General features: G+C 42.8%; 4 protein-coding genes across 7 annotated transcripts in view; all 4 read left to right on the forward strand.

Moving 5' to 3' along the window:
* LOC112658863 (protocadherin alpha-1-like) overlaps positions 1-18184 on the forward strand; it is a 153431-nt gene that overhangs the window by 32960 nt on the left and 102287 nt on the right.
* The window catches only part of LOC112658858 (protocadherin alpha-3-like), a 145998-nt gene that overhangs the window by 25526 nt on the left and 102288 nt on the right, over positions 1-18184 (forward strand).
* The window catches only part of LOC112658864 (protocadherin alpha-4-like), a 138782-nt gene that overhangs the window by 18316 nt on the left and 102282 nt on the right, over positions 1-18184 (forward strand).
* Positions 1-18184, forward strand: part of LOC112658873 (protocadherin alpha-C2) — a 162391-nt gene that overhangs the window by 8093 nt on the left and 136114 nt on the right. The window contains exons 1-2 of one of the 4 annotated variants that reach the window (XM_035713862.2): positions 884-3487; positions 12449-12618. The exons of 1 other annotated variant lie outside the window; for it this stretch is intronic. In XM_035713862.2, the coding sequence (XP_035569755.1) occupies positions 1055-3487; positions 12449-12481 (2466 nt within the window). In that variant the 5' untranslated portion in view covers positions 884-1054 and the 3' untranslated portion in view covers positions 12482-12618. Of the gene's footprint in view, positions 1-883; positions 3488-11222; positions 13813-18184 lie in introns of those variants that run through there. 2 more of the 4 variants (XM_025445133.3, XM_025445113.3) reach the window with 2 other exon arrangements.

Consider the following 18184-nt stretch of genomic DNA (forward strand, 5'->3'; position numbering starts at 1 on the left):
CCTTTGGCCCAGGGCGTGATCCTGGAGACCCAGGATCGAATCCCACATCGGGCTCGCGGTGCATGGAGCCTGCTTCTCCCTCTGCCTGTGTCTCTGCCTCTCTCTCTGTCTCTCTGTGACTATCATAAATAAATAAAAATTAAAAAAAAAATTTCACCTTCCATTATTAAGTAAAAGAAACAGTCTTGGGAGTATTTCATATTCATTGAACAAAGAAAGAATGGACTTTGATAATCTATAAGATTTTAGAAATATGGATAAAATTTGTTAACTTAAAATTATATTCTTGGGGCAACTAGGTATCTCAGTCATTTCAGCATTTGCCTTCAGCTCAAGTCATGATCCCCTGGTCTTGATATCAAGACCTACATCCGGCTGCTTGCTCACTGGGGATCCTGCTCCTCCCTCTCCCTTTGCCTGCTGCTCCTCTTGCTTGTGCTCTCTCTCCCCGTCAAATGAATAAATAAAATCTTTTCAAAAATAAACAAAATTACATTATTTTCCCAGAGCAAAATATAATAGCATGTCCTATAACAGAAATATATGTATGTTCTTCTCTACACAGAGTGTAGTATAGTTTGCACTTTAAATTCCCAGACCTACTTCAGATCACAAATTTTCTGAACTGATTGATAACAGTAATTAAATTATTGGAAGAGAAGTTTTGTGATGAATTATCTGATCCCTCACCCTACTCTACACTAGTAAAAGAAATCAGACGAGATGAAACTGGCTCTGCAAATTGCAAATATAAGGAGATTTATTATTAAAGTAAGGCAAAAACAGGTTTTTTTTTTAAACTTCAAGAACTACAGCTTAGCGCTGTAATGTTATGTGAATTCATTTCTTACCTTTGTAGCCGCATGATGTCGCTGTCTACCATGAAGTTAATCTAGTTATTACAGTATGCAAAATACATTCCTCCGATTACCTCTTGGTTCCACGAGTGCTCAGTAATGGCAGGCGCAGAAGAATTGCATTAACAGACTCGGGATCATACAGTATTTCATACTAATTTCGAGACAAGATCATCTGGTGGAAATAAATATTTGACATGGTGATTACCCTGGAAGGCCGACTGGGATCTCAGCATCTGCTGCTTTCGCTTCTGATCCTCACAGCCTGGAAGGCGGGGAGCGGCCAGGTCCGCTACTCGGTCCTGGAGGAGGCCAAACACGGCACCTTCGTGGGCCGCATCGCCCAGGACCTGGGGCTGGAGCTGGCGGAGCTGGTGCCGCGCCTTTTCCGACTGGCGTCCAAAGGCCACGGGGACCTTCTGGAGGTAAATCTGCAGAATGGCATTTTGTTTGTGAATTCTCGGATCGACCGGGAGGAGCTGTGTGGGAGGACTCTGGAGTGCAGCATCCACCTGGAGGTGATCGTAGACAGGCCGCTGCAGGTTTTCCATGTGGAGGTGGAGGTGAAGGACATTAACGACAACGCGCCGGTGTTTCATTTAAAGGAACAAAGAGTGCGGATTTCCGAATCAAGGCTGCCAGACTCTCTGTTTCCACTAGAGGGCGCGTCAGATGCGGATGTTGGCTCAAACTCCATCTTAACCTATAAACTAAGTTCTAGTAAATACTTCGCCCTAGATGTGAAAACAAACAGTGATGACAATACACAGATTGGGCTCGTATTAAGGAAATCCTTGGACAGAGAGGAAGTTCCCGAACATAACTTACTGCTGACAGCCACTGACGAAGGCAAACCTGAGCTCACTGGTACTGTTCAGGTGTTGGTCACTGTGCTGGACGTGAATGACAATGCTCCCAGTTTCGAACAGACTGAATATGAAGTAAGGATCTTCGAAAACTTGGGTAACGGAACAGTAGTAATCAGACTGAATGCTTCTGATCGCGATGAAGGAGTGAATGGGGAGATTTCATATTCTTTTAATAGTCTTGTTCCAGCCATGGTTGGTGACCAGTTTAGAATAGATCCAAATACTGGAGAAATAGTAACTAAAGGGAATTTAGATTTTGAAAAATTAAATTTATACAAAATTCGTGTTGACGCGACAGACAAAGGTCACCCACCCATGGCTGGTCATTGCACTGTTGTATTGAGAGTTTTGGATATAAATGATAATGTCCCTCAGATTGCATTGACCTCCTTATCCTTGCCTATCCGAGAGGACGCTCAATTAGGTACTGTTATTGCCCTAATCAGCGTGTCAGATCTTGACTCTGGTGCCAACGGGCAGGTGACCTGCTCACTCACACCCCAAGTCCCCTTCAAGCTGGTGTCCACCTTCAAGAATTACTATTCGCTGGTGCTGGACAGAGCCCTGGACAGAGAGAGCGTGGCGAACTACGCTCTGGTAGTGACCGCACGCGACGGAGGCTCGCCTTCGCTGTCGGCCACGGCCAGCGTGTCCGTGGAGGTGGCCGACGTGAACGACAACGCGCCGGCATTCGCGCAGCCCGAGTACACGGTGTTCGTGAAGGAGAACAACCCGCCCGGCTGCCACATCTTCACGGTGTCGGCGCGGGACGCGGACGCGCAGGAGAACGCGCTGGTGTCCTACTCGCTGGTGGAGCGGCGCGTGGGCGAGCGCGCGCTGTCGAGCTACGTGTCGGTGCACGCGGAGAGCGGCAAGGTGTACGCGCTGCAGCCGCTGGACCACGAGGAGCTGGAGCTGCTGCAGTTCCAAGTGAGCGCGCGCGACGCGGGCGTGCCTCCCCTGGGCAGCAACGTGACGCTGCAGGTGTTCGTGCTGGACGAGAACGACAACGCGCCCGCGCTGCTGCCGCTGCCCCTGCCCCTGCCCCTGCCCGGGGCGCGCGGCGGGGGCGGCGCGCTGAGCGAGCCGGTGTCGCGGGCGGTGGGCGCGGGCCACGTGGTGGCCAAGGTGCGCGCGGTGGACGCGGACTCGGGCTACAACGCGTGGCTGTCGTACGAGCTGCAGCCGGCGGCGGGGGGCGCGCGCAGCCCGTTCCGCGTGGCGCTGTACACGGGCGAGATCAGCACGACGCGCGCCCTGGACGAGGCGGACGCGCCGCGCCAGCGCCTGCTGGTGCTGGTGAAGGACCACGGCGAGCCGGCGCTGACGGCCACGGCCACTGTGCTGCTGTCGCTGGTGGAGAGCGGCCAGGCGCCCAGGCCGTCGTCGCGGGTGTTGGCGGGCGGCGCGGGCGCGGGCGCGGGCGCGGGCGCGGGCGCGGCGCTGGTGGACGTCAACGTGTACCTGATCGTCGCCATCTGCGCGGTGTCCAGCCTGTTGGTGCTCACGCTGCTGCTGTCCACGGCGCTGCGGTGCTCGGCGCCGCCCAGCGAGGGCGCGTGCGGGCCGGGGAAGCCCACGCTGGTGTGCTCCAGCGCGGTGGGGAGCTGGTCGTACTCGCAGCAGAGGCGGCAGAGGGTGTGCTCTGGGGAGGGCCCGCCCAAGGCCGACCTCATGGCCTTCAGCCCCAGTCATCCACCCTGCCTAGTAGTGGGTGATATGAATGAGCATCAAGATTTAAATGATGAGCATTGTACCAAGGTGAGTCTGAATTTTCATAATTAACAGTTAATACATACTTGAAATGTTAAATGTGTTTTCCTAGTATTCCTCTTTACATTTTTCAATTTTAAAAATTTGAATAAATTTACTTCATATACATCTGTTCATTTTTTCTGTTAACAATTGTTATCTATTTTTGGTTGGTTATTAGTCTTAATATAACCTGGAATCAGACATTATATCTATTTGCGGTACATTTTTAAATTGGCATAAGTAGTAGCATTTTTTCTAATTAATTCTGTAGAATTTTCATTTCTTTACATTTGATGCAAATAGCAGTTAAACGGAAATTCAAGGGAATTCGCACTTTGGTCAAGGCAATTCATAAAAAATCTGCATTCCTCAGGCACTCCAAGTCTCTTATGTTTGAATTTTATTTGGTGTGTTGCTTTTCATGGAGAGATATTTCTTCATCTTTCAAAAAAAAATAGTTTTATAATAGAGGTGCCTGGGTGGTTCAGTGGGTTGAGTGTCTGCCTTCAGCTTAGGTCTTGATCTCAAGGTCCTGGGATACATCTCCACCTCCCGCTCCCTGCTGAGTAGGGAGCCTGCTTCTCTCTCTCTCTTTGCCTGCTGCTTCCCCAGATTGTACTCTCTCTCTGTCAAATAAATAAAATAAGATCTTTAAGAAGTTTTTATTTAAATTCCAGTTAGTTAACATACAGTGTTATGTTAGTTTTAGGTGTACAATTTAGTGATTTAACACTTTCATACAACACCTGGTACTTGTCACACACAAGTGGACTCCGTAATCCCTGTCATCTATTTAATCCATCTCCCACGTATCTCCCCCCTGTTTGTTCTCCATTGTTAAGAGTCTGTTTCTTGGTTTGCCTCTCTCTCTTTCTTTTTCCCTTTGCTCATTTGTTTTGTTTCTTAAATTCCAAAATGAGTGAAATCATATGGTATTGGCCTTCTCTGACTTATTTTGAGTAGTAGCATAATACTCTGTAGCTCCATCCACATTGTTAAAAATGGCAAGATTTCATTCTTTTTTATACTTAGTAATATTCCATTGTGTATACCACACCTTTTTAAAAAAGTTTATTTTATTTATTTATTTTTAAGTAAGCTCTACACCCAATGTGGGGCCCGAACTCATGACCCCAAGATCAAGAGTCATGTGCTCTACCAACTGAGCCAGCCAGGGGTCCCACATCTTCTTTATCCATTCAGCAATCAGTGGACAGCTGGGCTGTTTCCATAATTTGACTATTGTGGATAATGCTGCTATAAATATCAGGTCGCATGTATCTCTTTAAATTAGTATCTTTGTGTTCTTGGGTAAATACCCAGTAATGCAATTGCTGAATAATAGGGTGGTTCTATTTTTTACCTTTTTGAAGAAACTCCATACTGTTTTCCAGAGATGGCTGCACCAGTTTGCATTCCTACCTACAGCACAAGAGGGTGCCTTTTTCCATCCTTGCCAACACCTGTTGTTTCTTGTGTTGCTGATTTTAGCCATTTTGACAGGTGTGAGGTGATATGTCATTGTAGCTTTGATTTGTATTTCCCTGATGATAAGTGATGTTGAGCATCATTTCTTGTGTCTGTTGGCCATCTAGGAGTCTTCTTTGGACAATTGTCTATTCATGTCTTCCTCCCATTTTTAATGGACTATTTCATTTTTGGGTATTGAGTTTTATAAGTACTTAATATGTTTTGGATACCAATCCTATATCAGATATGACATTTGCAAGTATCTTCTCCTATTCTGTAGGTTGCCTTTTCTTTTTGTTGATTGAATTCTTCACTATCTGGGAGCTTTTTATTTTGATGAAGTCCCAATAGTTTATTTTTGCTTTTGTTTCCCTTGCCTCAGGAGACATATCTAGGAAGAAATTGCTATGACCCATGGCAAAGAGGTTACTGCTTGAGTTCTCCTCTAGGGTTTTTATGATTTCAGGTCTCACATTTAGGTCTTTAATCTATTTTGAATTTATTTTTGTGTAAGAAAGTGGTCCTGTTTCACTTTTTGCATGTTGTTGTCCAGTTTTTCCAATACTATTTGCACTTGATCTTAGCCAAAAGGCCGAGAAGCTATTACAATACCATTTGTTGAAGAGATTTATCTTTTCCCCCATTGGATATTCTTTCCTGCTTTGTTAAACATTAATTGACCATACAGTTGTGGGTTACTTTCTGGGTTTTCTATTGTGTTCTGTTGATCTGTATGTCTACTTTTGTGCCAGTACCATACTATCTTGATCACCACAATTTTGTAATGTAACTTAAAGTCTGGAATTGTTACCTTTCCAGCTTTGCTTTGTTTTTCAAAGTTGCTTTGGCTATTCAGGGTCTATCGTGGTCCCATACAAATTATAGAGTTATTTGTTCTAGCTCTGTAAAGAATGCTGTTGATATTTTGATAGGGACTGCATTAAATGTGTAGATTGCTTTGGGTAGTATTGACATTGTAACAATATTGTTTCTTCCAATCCATGAGTAGGGGAAATCTTTCCATTTCTTTGTGTCATCTTAAATTTCTTTCATCATTGTATTATAGTTTTCAGAATACAGATTTTTCACTTCTTTGGTTAGGCTTATTTCTAGGTATTGGCCTTCTCGACTGACTTATTTTGAGTATTCTTCTGTTTTTAGTGAAGTTGTAAATGGGATTGATTCTTTAATTTCTTTCTGCTGCTTCATTATTGGTATAAAAACACAACAGATTTCTGTACATACATTGATTTTGTATTCTGTGATTTTATTGAATTCATGTATCCATTCTAGAAAATATTTTTGGTGGAGTCTTTCAGGTTTTCTGTATAGAGTATCATGTCATCTGCAAATAGTGAAAATTTTACTACTTCCTTGCTGATTTGCATGCCTTTTATTCCTTTTTGTTGTCTGCTTGCTATGGCCAGGGCTTCCAGTACTACATTAAATGATAGTGGTGAGAGTGGACATCTTCATCTTGTTCTTGACCATAGAGGAAAAGCTCTCACTTTTTCCTCATTGAAGATGATATTAGCTGTGGGTTTTTTCATAGATTGCCTTTATTAATTTGAGGTAAGTTCCTTTTAAACCTCCTTTGTTGGGGGTCTTTATCATGAATGGACGTTATACTTTGTCAGATGCTTTTTCTCCATCTATTGAAAAAAAATCATATGGTTCTTTTTTCTAAGATTTTATTTATTTTTTCATGAGAGACACACACACAGAGAGATGCAGAGACACAGGCAGAAGGAGCTGCATGTTTCCTGCAAGGAGTCGGATGTGGGACTGAATCCAGATCCCAGGATCACACCCTGAGCCAAAGGCAGATGCTCAACTGCTGAGCCATGCAGGCATCCCAAATCACATGATTCTTACCCTTTCTTTTACTCTTGTGGTGTATCATATTGATTGATTTGTAAATATTGAACCACTTTTGCAACCTAGGGATAAATCTTTCTTAATCATCATGAATGCTTTTTTTTAATGTACTATTGGATTTGGTTTGCTAGTATCTTATTGAGAATTTTTACATCAATGTTCATTGAGGATATTGGCTTATAGTTCTCTTTTTTAGTGGAGTTTTTATCTGGTTTTGGTATCAGGATAATGCTGGCCTCATGGGATGAGTTTGGAAATTTTCCTTCCTATTCTGTTTTTTGGAATAGTTTGGGAAAAATAGGTATTAACTCTTCTTTACATATTTGGTAGATTTTGCCTTGAAGCCATCTGGCTCTGGACTTCTGCTTTTTGGGAGTTTTTTTGGTTACTGATTCAGTTTCTTTGCTGATTATTTTTCTGTTCAAGTTTTCTATTTCCTCCTGTTTCAGTTTTGGTACAGTATATGTTTCTAGGCATTTATACATCTCTTCTAGGTTGTCCAATTTATTGGCATATAGTTTTTCATAATATTCTCTTATGATTGTATTTCTGTGGTGTTGGTTGTTATTTCTCCTCTCTCATTTGTGATGTTTCTTATTTGGATCTTTTTCTATTTTCTTTTTAGTAAATCTGGCTAGAAGTTTATCAGTTTTATTAATTTTTTCAAGAAACAGTTTCTGGCTTCATTGATATCTTCTATTTCTTTTTTTTTTAGTTTCTGCTCTAATCTTTATTATTTCTCTGTTTCTTCTGGCTTTAGGCTTAATTTGTTGTTCTTTTCTAGCTCCTTTAGGTTTAAGATTAGGCTATTTATTTGGGATTTTTCTTGCTTCTTGAGGAGGGTGATATTACTATAAAATTCCCTCGTAGGACTGCTTTTGCTGCATCCCAAAGGTTTTGGACCATCGTGTTTTCATTTCACCAGTTTCCATATATTTTTTTAAAAAATCTCTTATTTGATTTCCTGGTTGACCCATTCACTCTTCAGTAGCATGTTGTTTAACCTCCATGTATTTGTGGTCTTTCCAAATATTTTCTTGTGGTTGACTTATAGTTTCATAGTGCTGTGGTTAGAAAAAGTACATGGTATTACTTCAATCTTTCTGTATCCGTTGAGGACTGATTTGTGACCCAATTTGTGATCTATTCTGGGGAATGTCAAGCCCCACATCAGGCTCCACACTGAGCACGGAGTCTGCCTGAGATTCCCTTTCTATTTTTTTAAAACGATTTTATTTATTTATTCATGAGACACACACACACACACAGAGGCAGACACACACACACACACACACACACACACACACACACACAGAGGCAGAGACAGGCAGAGGGAGGAGCAGGCTCCATGCAGGGAGCCTGATGTGGACTCAATCCCAGGTCTCTAGGATTGGGCCCTGGGCTGAAGGTGGCGCTAAACTGCTGAGCCACGTGGGCTGCCCTGAGATTCTCTTTCTAAGCAAATCTTTTTAGAAATGGACAAGTTCCTCTGAGAGAGGAATACTGAACATGATGGGCATTCTTGGGAACAGATGAACTTAAGTAAATGAGTACACAGAAAATTGCAATGTGTCTAGAAACAGAATAGTCTACTTTGGTCAAAACATATGGTTCTTACAGGGAAGAGTATAGGATAAGGCAGGAAAAGTAGTAAGAGAAAAATCTCTTGGATAAGTTAGAACACTAGAGTAAGAAATTTTGACTCACCTCTACAGTCTTCTGAAAACTGAAAGTATGAAACAACTGGGATAAAAGGTGTTTTTCAGAAAGATGACTTTCAGGATTTAGTAAAGGATAAATGAGGTTGTGGCAAGACAACACAGTAAGAAGCTATTACAATACTCCAGGATAGCGGCAATATTTAAAACTCATGTAGGCAGAGTCAGAAGGCAGAAGCTCAGAGGAGGACCAGAAGGTTGTATACTCTACTGTTGGGCTTCCTTTGCAAGCATCTAAGTGGTCATATCCCTTAGAATGCCATCCCACAGCAAGGAAATCCCTCTAATGGCCCTAGTGATTAGTGCTAAATTCATTGCCACTGAAGATAGTTGGAACAGAAAATTGGAACATGTCAGCAAACTCTTCAGGACAAGGTTTTCAAAACAAAAACAGAGTTGCTATCTTGGCAGAACTGGACAACGAGGGAAGAAAATTACTAGTGTAATCAATCTTCAACCAATCATCTTGGAACTAGCAATGCACTCTAAGAGAGAGCTAGACTCTCTCTTAAGAAGGACTTTCAGGGGCACCTGGGTGGCTCAGTGGTTGAGCCTCTACCTTTGGTTCAGGTCCTGGGATCCTGAGATCCTGTCAACGCCTCAAGCCTGCTTCTCCCTCCACCAAAGCTCTGTCTCTCATGAATAAATAAATAAAATCTTTTTTTTTAAAAGGACTTTCACAGGCACTTGGGTAGCGCATTCAGTTAAGCATCTGACTCTTGATTTCAGGTTAGGTCATGATCTCAGGTTGTAAAATGGAGCACAGTGTGGAGCCTGCTTAAGATTTCCACTCTCCCTGTCCCTCTATCCTTCTCCCACTTATGCTCCTGTGTGCACATGCTCCCATGCTCTCTCTCTCTCTTTGGAAAAAAAAAGGACTTCCAGGCCATGCCGAGCAGCAGCATATTGCAGCCCAGCAAAAGATAGCTTTGCAGCATGCACATGCACATTCATTTGGATGCTTCAAAACTCAAGACTCTGCATTTGGGAATCATATTCTTCCTATTTTACCTCACCTTGACCTAGAATGAAGAAAATATGTGTAATGAAAGTGACTGTAATATGAAATGCTAAAACTACTATCATTCGGAATTGATATTATCATTCAGAATTGAATTCAGTGACTTCCCGGATTTTGGTGAACATTTATATTTTTTGCTTATTCAAAAGAAAGGTTATGTGTAAGTCAAAAGTAAAGGAGGGTCACCAGGATGATATGAGCTTTGGAAGCTGTATTATCTGAGTGGCTGATTATGTTACCTATGACTGTAACTTTTTTGTAATGTAGTTTGATTTCTTAACTCTAAACCAGGCTCTAATTTGGATGGTCACATAATTCACCCCTGTGGCCCCCAATTAGTTGGACTCATATGTCCATAATAGACTTTCAAGAACCATTTATAATACTTAATTTTAAACAAATGAGGATGCTTTAAAAAATGTGAACCAGTAAGCTTAAATAAGTTATATTCATATTTACTAATTATAGAATTGATATCTGTGTACCTTTTGAGTTTATAGTCAACATGCCATCCTGAAATACTATTTAATTCATAACTAGCTCCTCTATTCTCCATTTCAAAAGGACACCTAAGTTAGGACTATCAATCAGTCTTAAACATTTTTATAAACTTATACCACTATGAATTATATGACTAAATGGTATTAAAGACAATTAAGTATGAGAAATGTGGTTTAAAAATTTGTACATGCTCTTAGCATTAGTACATAAATTGGTATGCCTATGTGGTTTTATTGTCCATTTTTGTGCTAATTAAAAACATATGCAAGTTGGAAAAAGCTCTTTTAGGCACATATCAAACTTGGAAAGTAATACATTCAAGAAAATTTGCTCTGTGAAGTAAAATTAAAAAGGATAAAACACCCCAAGGGATACCTGGGTGGCGCAGCGGTTTGGCGCCTGCCTTTGGCCCAGGGCGCGATCCTGGAGACCCGGGATTGAATCCCACGTCGGGCTCCCAGTGCATGGAGCCTGCTTCTCCCTCTGCCTGTGTCTCTGCCTCTCTCTCTCTCTCTGTGACTATCATAAATAAATAAAAATTAAAAAAAAAACACCCCAAGCTTGATTAAAGACTGCCCTAAGTATGACAGATGGGTACCAATATTTAATGAAATAAATTTGTTATGAAATAAATAATCTAAATTAAATTGGAGGTTGTAAAAAAAGGTAGATGTTCATGAAATGTGAGGATTAGAAAAGATGGAAATAATAAAGAGATAAGTACTATGAACTTTTGGAACGGAGTTTATAAATTCTTTTTTTTAAGATTTCATTTATTTATTCATGGAGAGAGAGAGAGAGAGAGAGAGAGAGAGAGGCAGAGACACAGAGACACAGGTAGAGGGAGAAGCAGGCTCCACGCAGGGAACTCGATGTGGGACTTGATCCTTGATGCCTCAAGGCATAAGGAGACCGCAGTTATGGTCACACTAAATATTTAGAAGTTAAGTCTCTTAATGCTTTCAGCAGGCGTGAGAAGTGTTGTCTTGTGCTGTAGCTAAACTGAAGGGGGGGGAATCAGAGGTTAAAATAAAATTTCACATTTATTAATAAAAAGTTTGTAGTTATTTGTAGTTAGTACTTACTATTTGGCCACATGATGTCGCTCTTTACCGCGAAATTTTCTCATTCAAGCCAAAACTAAGTCATCCGTTTTCATATTGGAAAGACTCCACTCTATTTTTCTAAGCGGATGATGAACAATGGCGAGCACTTCAGGATGGTAAGGAAGAGATACGATTCCTCCAAATTTTGAGACAAGTTACGATTTGAATGAAAAAAAAAACAATTAATTTGAAATGGTGTGCTCAAATCAAGGCGATCGGGAGCACCGGCAGCTACTGCTGTTTTTTATGATGCTCACAGCCTGGGAGCCCGCGAGCGGTCAGATCCACTACTCGGTCCTGGAGGAGGCCAAACACGGCACCTTCGTGGGCCGCATCGCCCAGGACCTGGGGCTGGAGCTGGCGGAGCTGGTGCCGCGCCTTTTCCGACTGGCGTCCAAAGGCCACGGGGACCTTCTGGAGGTGAATCTGCAGAATGGCATTTTGTTTGTGAATTCTCGGATCGACCGCGAGGAGCTGTGTGGGAGGACTCTGGAGTGCAGCATCCACCTGGAGGTGATCGTGGACAGGCCGCTGCAGGTTTTCCATGTGGAGGTGGAGGTGAAGGACATTAACGACAATGCGCCTGTGTTCCCCGAGACACAAAAGTACCTGTTTATAGCCGAATCTAGGATGCTTGACTCTCGGTTTCCACTAGAGGACGCTTCCGACGCAGATATTGAGGAGAACGCGCTGTTGACTTACAGACTGAGCCCCAACGAATTTTTCTCTCTGGACGTGCCAACAAATGACGAACAGGTAAAGCCTCTTGGACTTGTATTACGGAAGCCTTTAGACAGGGAGCAATCTCCGGAACTTCATTTATTGCTCACGGCCACTGATAGAGGCAAACCTGAGCTGACTGGCACCGTTCAGTTACTCATCAAAGTGCTGGACGCCAATGACAACGCCCCAGCTTTTGATAGAACACTCTATGCTGTGAAATTACCAGAAAACGTCCCCAATGGGACTTTGGTAATTAAACTTAATGCCTCAGACTTGGATGAAGGCTTGAATGGGGATATTATTTACTCATTCTTTAGTGACATTTCCCCAGATATAAAATCTAAATTCTACATAGATGCCGTAAGTGGAGAAATTATAGCAATAGGACATATCGACTTTGAAGAAAGCAAAACCTACAAACTTCGAGTGGAAGCAATCGATAAAGGCTCCCTACCACTAGCTGGTCATTGTACAGTTCTTGTGCAAGTTTTGGATGCTAATGATAATGCTCCAGAGTTGACTGTTACCTCCCTGTCTCTCCCTATCTCAGAGAATGCTCAACCCGGCACAGTCATCACCTTGATCAGCGTGTCCGACCGTGACTCTGGCGCCAACGGGCAGGTGACCTGCTCACTCACACCCCAAGTCCCCTTCAAGCTGGTGTCCACCTTCAAGAATTACTATTCGCTGGTGCTGGACAGCGCCCTGGACAGAGAGAGCGTGGCGAACTACGCTCTGGTAGTGACCGCACGCGACGGAGGCTCGCCTTCGCTGTCGGCCACGGCCAGCGTGTCCGTGGAGGTGGCCGACGTGAACGACAACGCGCCGGCATTCGCGCAGCCCGAGTACACGGTGTTCGTGAAGGAGAACAACCCGCCCGGCTGCCACATCTTCACGGTGTCGGCGCGGGACGCGGACGCGCAGGAGAACGCGCTGGTGTCCTACTCGCTGGTGGAGCGGCGCGTGGGCGAGCGCGCGCTGTCGAGCTACGTGTCGGTGCACGCGGAGAGCGGCAAGGTGTACGCGCTGCAGCCGCTGGACCACGAGGAGCTGGAGCTGCTGCAGTTCCAAGTGAGCGCGCGCGACGCGGGCGTGCCTCCCCTGGGCAGCAACGTGACGCTGCAGGTGTTCGTGCTGGACGAGAACGACAACGCGCCCGCGCTGCTGCCGCTGCCCCTGCCCCTGCCCCTGCCCGGGGCGCGCGGCGGGGGCGGCGCGCTGAGCGAGCCGGTGTCGCGGGCGGTGGGCGCGGGCCACGTGGTGGCCAAGGTGCGCGCGGTGGACGCGGACTCGGGCTACAACGCGTGGCTGTCGTACGAGCTGCAGCCGGCGGCGGGGGGCGCGCGCAGCCCGTTCCGCGTGGCGCTGTACACGGGCGAGATCAGCACGACGCGCGCCCTGGACGAGGCGGACGCGCCGCGCCAGCGCCTGCTGGTGCTGGTGAAGGACCACGGCGAGCCGGCGCTGACGGCCACGGCCACTGTGCTGCTGTCGCTGGTGGAGAGCGGCCAGGCGCCCAGGCCGTCGTCGCGGGTGTTGGCGGGCGGCGCGGGCGCGGGCGCGGGCGCGGGCGCGGGCGCGGGCGCGGGCGCGGCGCTGGTGGACGTCAACGTGTACCTGATCGTCGCCATCTGCGCGGTGTCCAGCCTGTTGGTGCTCACGCTGCTGCTGTCCACGGCGCTGCGGTGCTCGGCGCCGCCCAGCGAGGGCGCGTGCGGGCCGGGGAAGCCCACGCTGGTGTGCTCCAGCGCGGTGGGGAGCTGGTCGTACTCGCAGCAGAGGCGGCAGAGGGTGTGCTCTGGGGAGGGCCCGCCCAAGGCCGACCTCATGGCCTTCAGCCCCAGCCTGCCTCCGTGTCCCGGATCTCTAAATGCAACTGAAGATCCACAAGCTTCTTTGCAGTCCTCTGGAAAGGTGGGTTACTCAAATATTTTATTCTTTTATCTATTTATTTTTGAAGTCTGAAAAAAAATTCTTATTACCTCAGACGGTGCCTTTATAGTTTTTTTTCTCATTCTAGAGATCTGCAAGTATTTCTTATTTATTTTTCAGAACTTAGCACTTTAAGTTTATAGTTGACTTTTGTGTTTCGTCTTCCAATTGTGAATCATTAAAAACCATACACTGAGGACAGACCGGGTGGCTCAGCGGTTTAGCGCCGCCTTCGACCCTGGACATGATCCTGTAGACCCGAGATCCAGTCCCACGTCGGTCTCCCCCTATGGAGCCTGCTTCTCCCTCTGCCTCTCTCTCTGTGTCTGTCATTAATAAATGGATGGAATCTTGAAAAGAAAAAATATTTAAATGAAAAATAAAAAAATACACTGAGTACGTATTTATTGGTTGCTGAATCTGAATTAGTTTCATTTAATACCTATCTGAAAAAAAAACCAAACAAACCTATCTGAAAAGTATTCAGTGACCAACAATTTAATCGCTACACATTAAATATATTTCAACACCACTCTACCATGTATTCATTTCTAAAGTTTGCATGGTGCTTTAAAATAATTCTATTGTTTACAAGAAGTCCCAAAGCAAAATGTGTAGTAACTGTTACATTAACTTTGTAGTTTTCTACCTTTCTCTGTGTGAGGCTGAAGACTTGGTTGGCCAGCCTTACTCAGTGTTTTTTATTTCAATGAGTAAATTTCAGTATACTCTAGAAAACAGTTACTTTACCTTAGGAATAGAATTCTGACAATAAATGTTAGAAATACAACTCTCATTCCAAGTTGTGTAAAATATGTTTCTATATGCTTGACAATGTATTGATTGAAAATTTTTTCTATATTTAGAAAGTATTTTGAAATTTATAAAATTAAATTTTTATCTGATATTGGAAAAAAAAAAACTTCCTGTCAGGTACTTTCTTCAGAAGACTTTCTCCTTTTTACTGAAATTTTTGTTAGTATATAATGTTTGTGCATTAGAGATATCTATTCTACACTTTGAATTCTGTTGAATTCATAGTCTATACCTTAAAAAAGTTACTCTTGTCATTTGAGATGCTTTACTTTTCCCCTCAGTATTCTTTTTTTAAAAAAAATTTATTTATTTATGAGACACACACACACACAGAGGTAGAGACACAGGTAGAGGAAGAAGCAGGCTCCATGCAGGGAGCCAGATGCGGAACTCGGTCCCAGGACTCGATCCCAGGACTCCAGGACCATGCCCTGGGCCAAAGGCAGGTGCTAAACCGCTGAGCCACCCAGGGATCCCCTCCCCTCAATATCCTGAAAGACAGAAATCTGGAGATGAGATTGCACCTTCAAATTCATTCCATGTTAAAATTATATTTTCTGAATTGTGGCCTGTGACTATCAGATTGGTGTTTCTTCACACTCTGTCTTTAGTTGAAGCTTTTGTTTTCTAATTTATATTGTAGAAATTTCCTTTGTACTTACAGTGAGTTTTTGTTATGTGACTTATTCCAGTCTATTCCAGGATTTTTTATTGTGTTAGATACATTCCTTAATTAAAAACTCAGCAGAGGGGTCCCTGGGTGGCACAGCGGTTTAGCGCCTGCCTTTGGCCCAGGGCGCGATCCTGGAGACCCGGGATCGAGTCCCGCATCGGGCTTCCGGTGCATGGAGCCTGCTTCTCCCTCTGCCTGTGTCTCTGCCTCTCTCTCTCTCTCTCTATGTGACTATCAAAAATAAAAAATTAAAAAAAAAACTCAGCAGAGCAAAATCAGAGTAGTTTTGAGAATAGAGCCACAGTATAACCATGAAAGTGCAAGTAAAATTCACTTAAATGATATATTTCAGTAATTTTTCTTTTCCCTTATAGAAGACATGTGTAGTATATGTTCCAAAGCAATCAATTTTCATTATATTTCTTTTTAAATTTTTATTTATTTATTTATTTATCTATCTATTTATCTATCTATCTATCTATCTATCTATCTATCTATCTATCTGAGAGAGTGAGTAAGCACAGGGAGGGATAGAGGGAGAGGGAGAGAGAAGATTTAGCATACTCTTCACTGAGCCCAAAACCCAATGCAGGGCCAATCTCAAGACAAGCCAAAATCAAGAGTTCACCATTTAATCCACTGCACCCCTCAAGGGCCTCTTTTCATTATACTTCTTTCAAAAGTTGAGTATTCTCTATGCTCCCGTGATCAATCCTATCTATGTCTGTCAGCATAACTCTTCTTACTTTTTTAAAAAATTATTTATTTATTTATTCATGAGAGACACACACACAGAGAGGCAGAGACACAGGCAGAGTGAGAAACAGGCTCCACCCAGGAAGCCCAATGTGGACTGGGTCTTGGGACCCCGGGACCCTGTCCTGAGCCAAAGGCAGAGGCTCAAGCACTGAGCCACCCAGGTGTCCCAGCATAACTCCCCTTAAATCCAAACTTATGCCTTCAAATATCTCTGTCCTTGCACTTTTTCAGGTGCAAGGACACCTGAATCAGAATTTGAATGGACTTTAACCTAAGGTCAGTCTAAAGAAGTAGAAAAGTATAAAAACAATTTAGTAGAACAGATGAATCAATGAATTAAATGAATTGAGCCCGGGTATTTGATTGTATGCTGTATGGATTATATGGACTGAAGAGTGCTAGAAATCTCACTCCCCTCCACACTCCCACTAGTTTCTTAGAGCAAGTATTATTTATTAAATACTTAATATATCTCCTATAACTATAAATTTTATTCTTTATTATTGATGGCTGTATTGATATAATTGGTAATTTTGTCCTTATATTAATATTTATTTTCTCATGAATACGAGCTATCATCATATGCAAATTTTCAGAAGATCAGTGAACATCTAACAATGAATTTATCTTTTGCATCATCAGAAAGCATGAGCACACTGGGATCCAAGGAGGTTAGGATTCAAAATAGCTTGGAAGTTCAAAGTAGAGAGGTGAGAGCATGGAAGACACTTTAGTATTTATTTAGTAGCTAGCTCTCTGTGTTTCTGCGGATAACACTCCTCAATTCAAGTAGCAATTAAGAAGCTAATAATGAAACTTCCCTTTATCAGTCCCCAACTTGTAGGCTAAGTTCTGATCCAATCTGAAACTTGAGAGTGAAGGGACACTATAAATAAATACACAGGATCACAGACATAAAGGGAGTATATCCTAGGTAACTTGGGGTCCGTCTATGGTGAGCCTATCCTATCCTAGACCTGGTAATGCTAACTGAATTAGCAACACCTGGAGTCCTTAATGAACATTCTGGTTCCCAGACTCCACGACAACATTTTGAAATAAGTAGGACTGGCAAATTTGCAAATTTTAATAAGCACTCCAGGTGGTTCTTACTCAATTGAAGTTTTAGATCCAATAGCCCTATTGAGATGCTTGGCAAAGCAAGTTCCTATTATTTGACAGGATATAATTTAAGTATCCCCTACTTTCTACTCATTATTGAAGATTTAATTGGCACAGCTATGTTATTGCTTGCTATAAAACACACATTAATAAGGAATGGAGTTTTGTTTATGTTTAATCCATGCTTTACAAGAAAAATAATCCTTAAAACCAGAATATGAATGGACTTTAGCCTTTTTTTTTTTTTTGGACTTTAACCTTTAAGGTCAGTCTAAAGAAGTAGAAAAGTGTAAAAACAATTTAGTAGAACAGATGAATCAATTCAATGACTCATTCCTATCTATTTTCTTGTTCAAATGTTGCTCTATTTTTTTAGCTCTTAATAACAATGGAAAGGATTAAAATTTTTTTGGCTCTTTTATAAATCATAATATCATTAAAGTAAATAAATTAACCTTTTGGATAAGACCAAAGGTCCTATTATTAAGTTTTCTCTTATTGGAAAAAGAGAATTTTCTCTCTTTTTTCTTTCAGTAGTGTAGATATATTAATAGGGAATGTCAGTTGCTGAATATTTGATTCCAAGAACTTTGAGAAAGAGAAAATATTTTTACTGCAGGTGGTGATGAAAGGCTTTATTGATACTGATAAACTATTAGATAATTCCAAAACTGTTCATTTAGGGTACTTGAAAAGATTAAATATAATAAAGATGAAAGCACTTGTCCCTGCCAGTAGAAATCATAAATTTTTGAATTATTTTATTTAGAATCATAACTAAGATTATTTTTGCCCATGTAAGATGCATAGCAAAAAATGAAACTTCTCCCTGTAGTAACAAATTTCTCAATAAAAAGCACTTTTCTATTTTCCTAAAGACAAGAACCACCAATCAGCCTGTGCAGTAGTAATAGTAAAGGCATTGCAGAGTGATAAAATTCTATAGGCAATAATTTCTACCAAAAAGCCAATTGTGGTCTTGAC

The sequence above is a fragment of the Canis lupus genome, chromosome 2 (assembly GCF_003254725.2).
Source record: "Canis lupus dingo isolate Sandy chromosome 2, ASM325472v2, whole genome shotgun sequence".
NCBI lineage: Eukaryota > Metazoa > Chordata > Mammalia > Carnivora > Canidae > Canis > Canis lupus.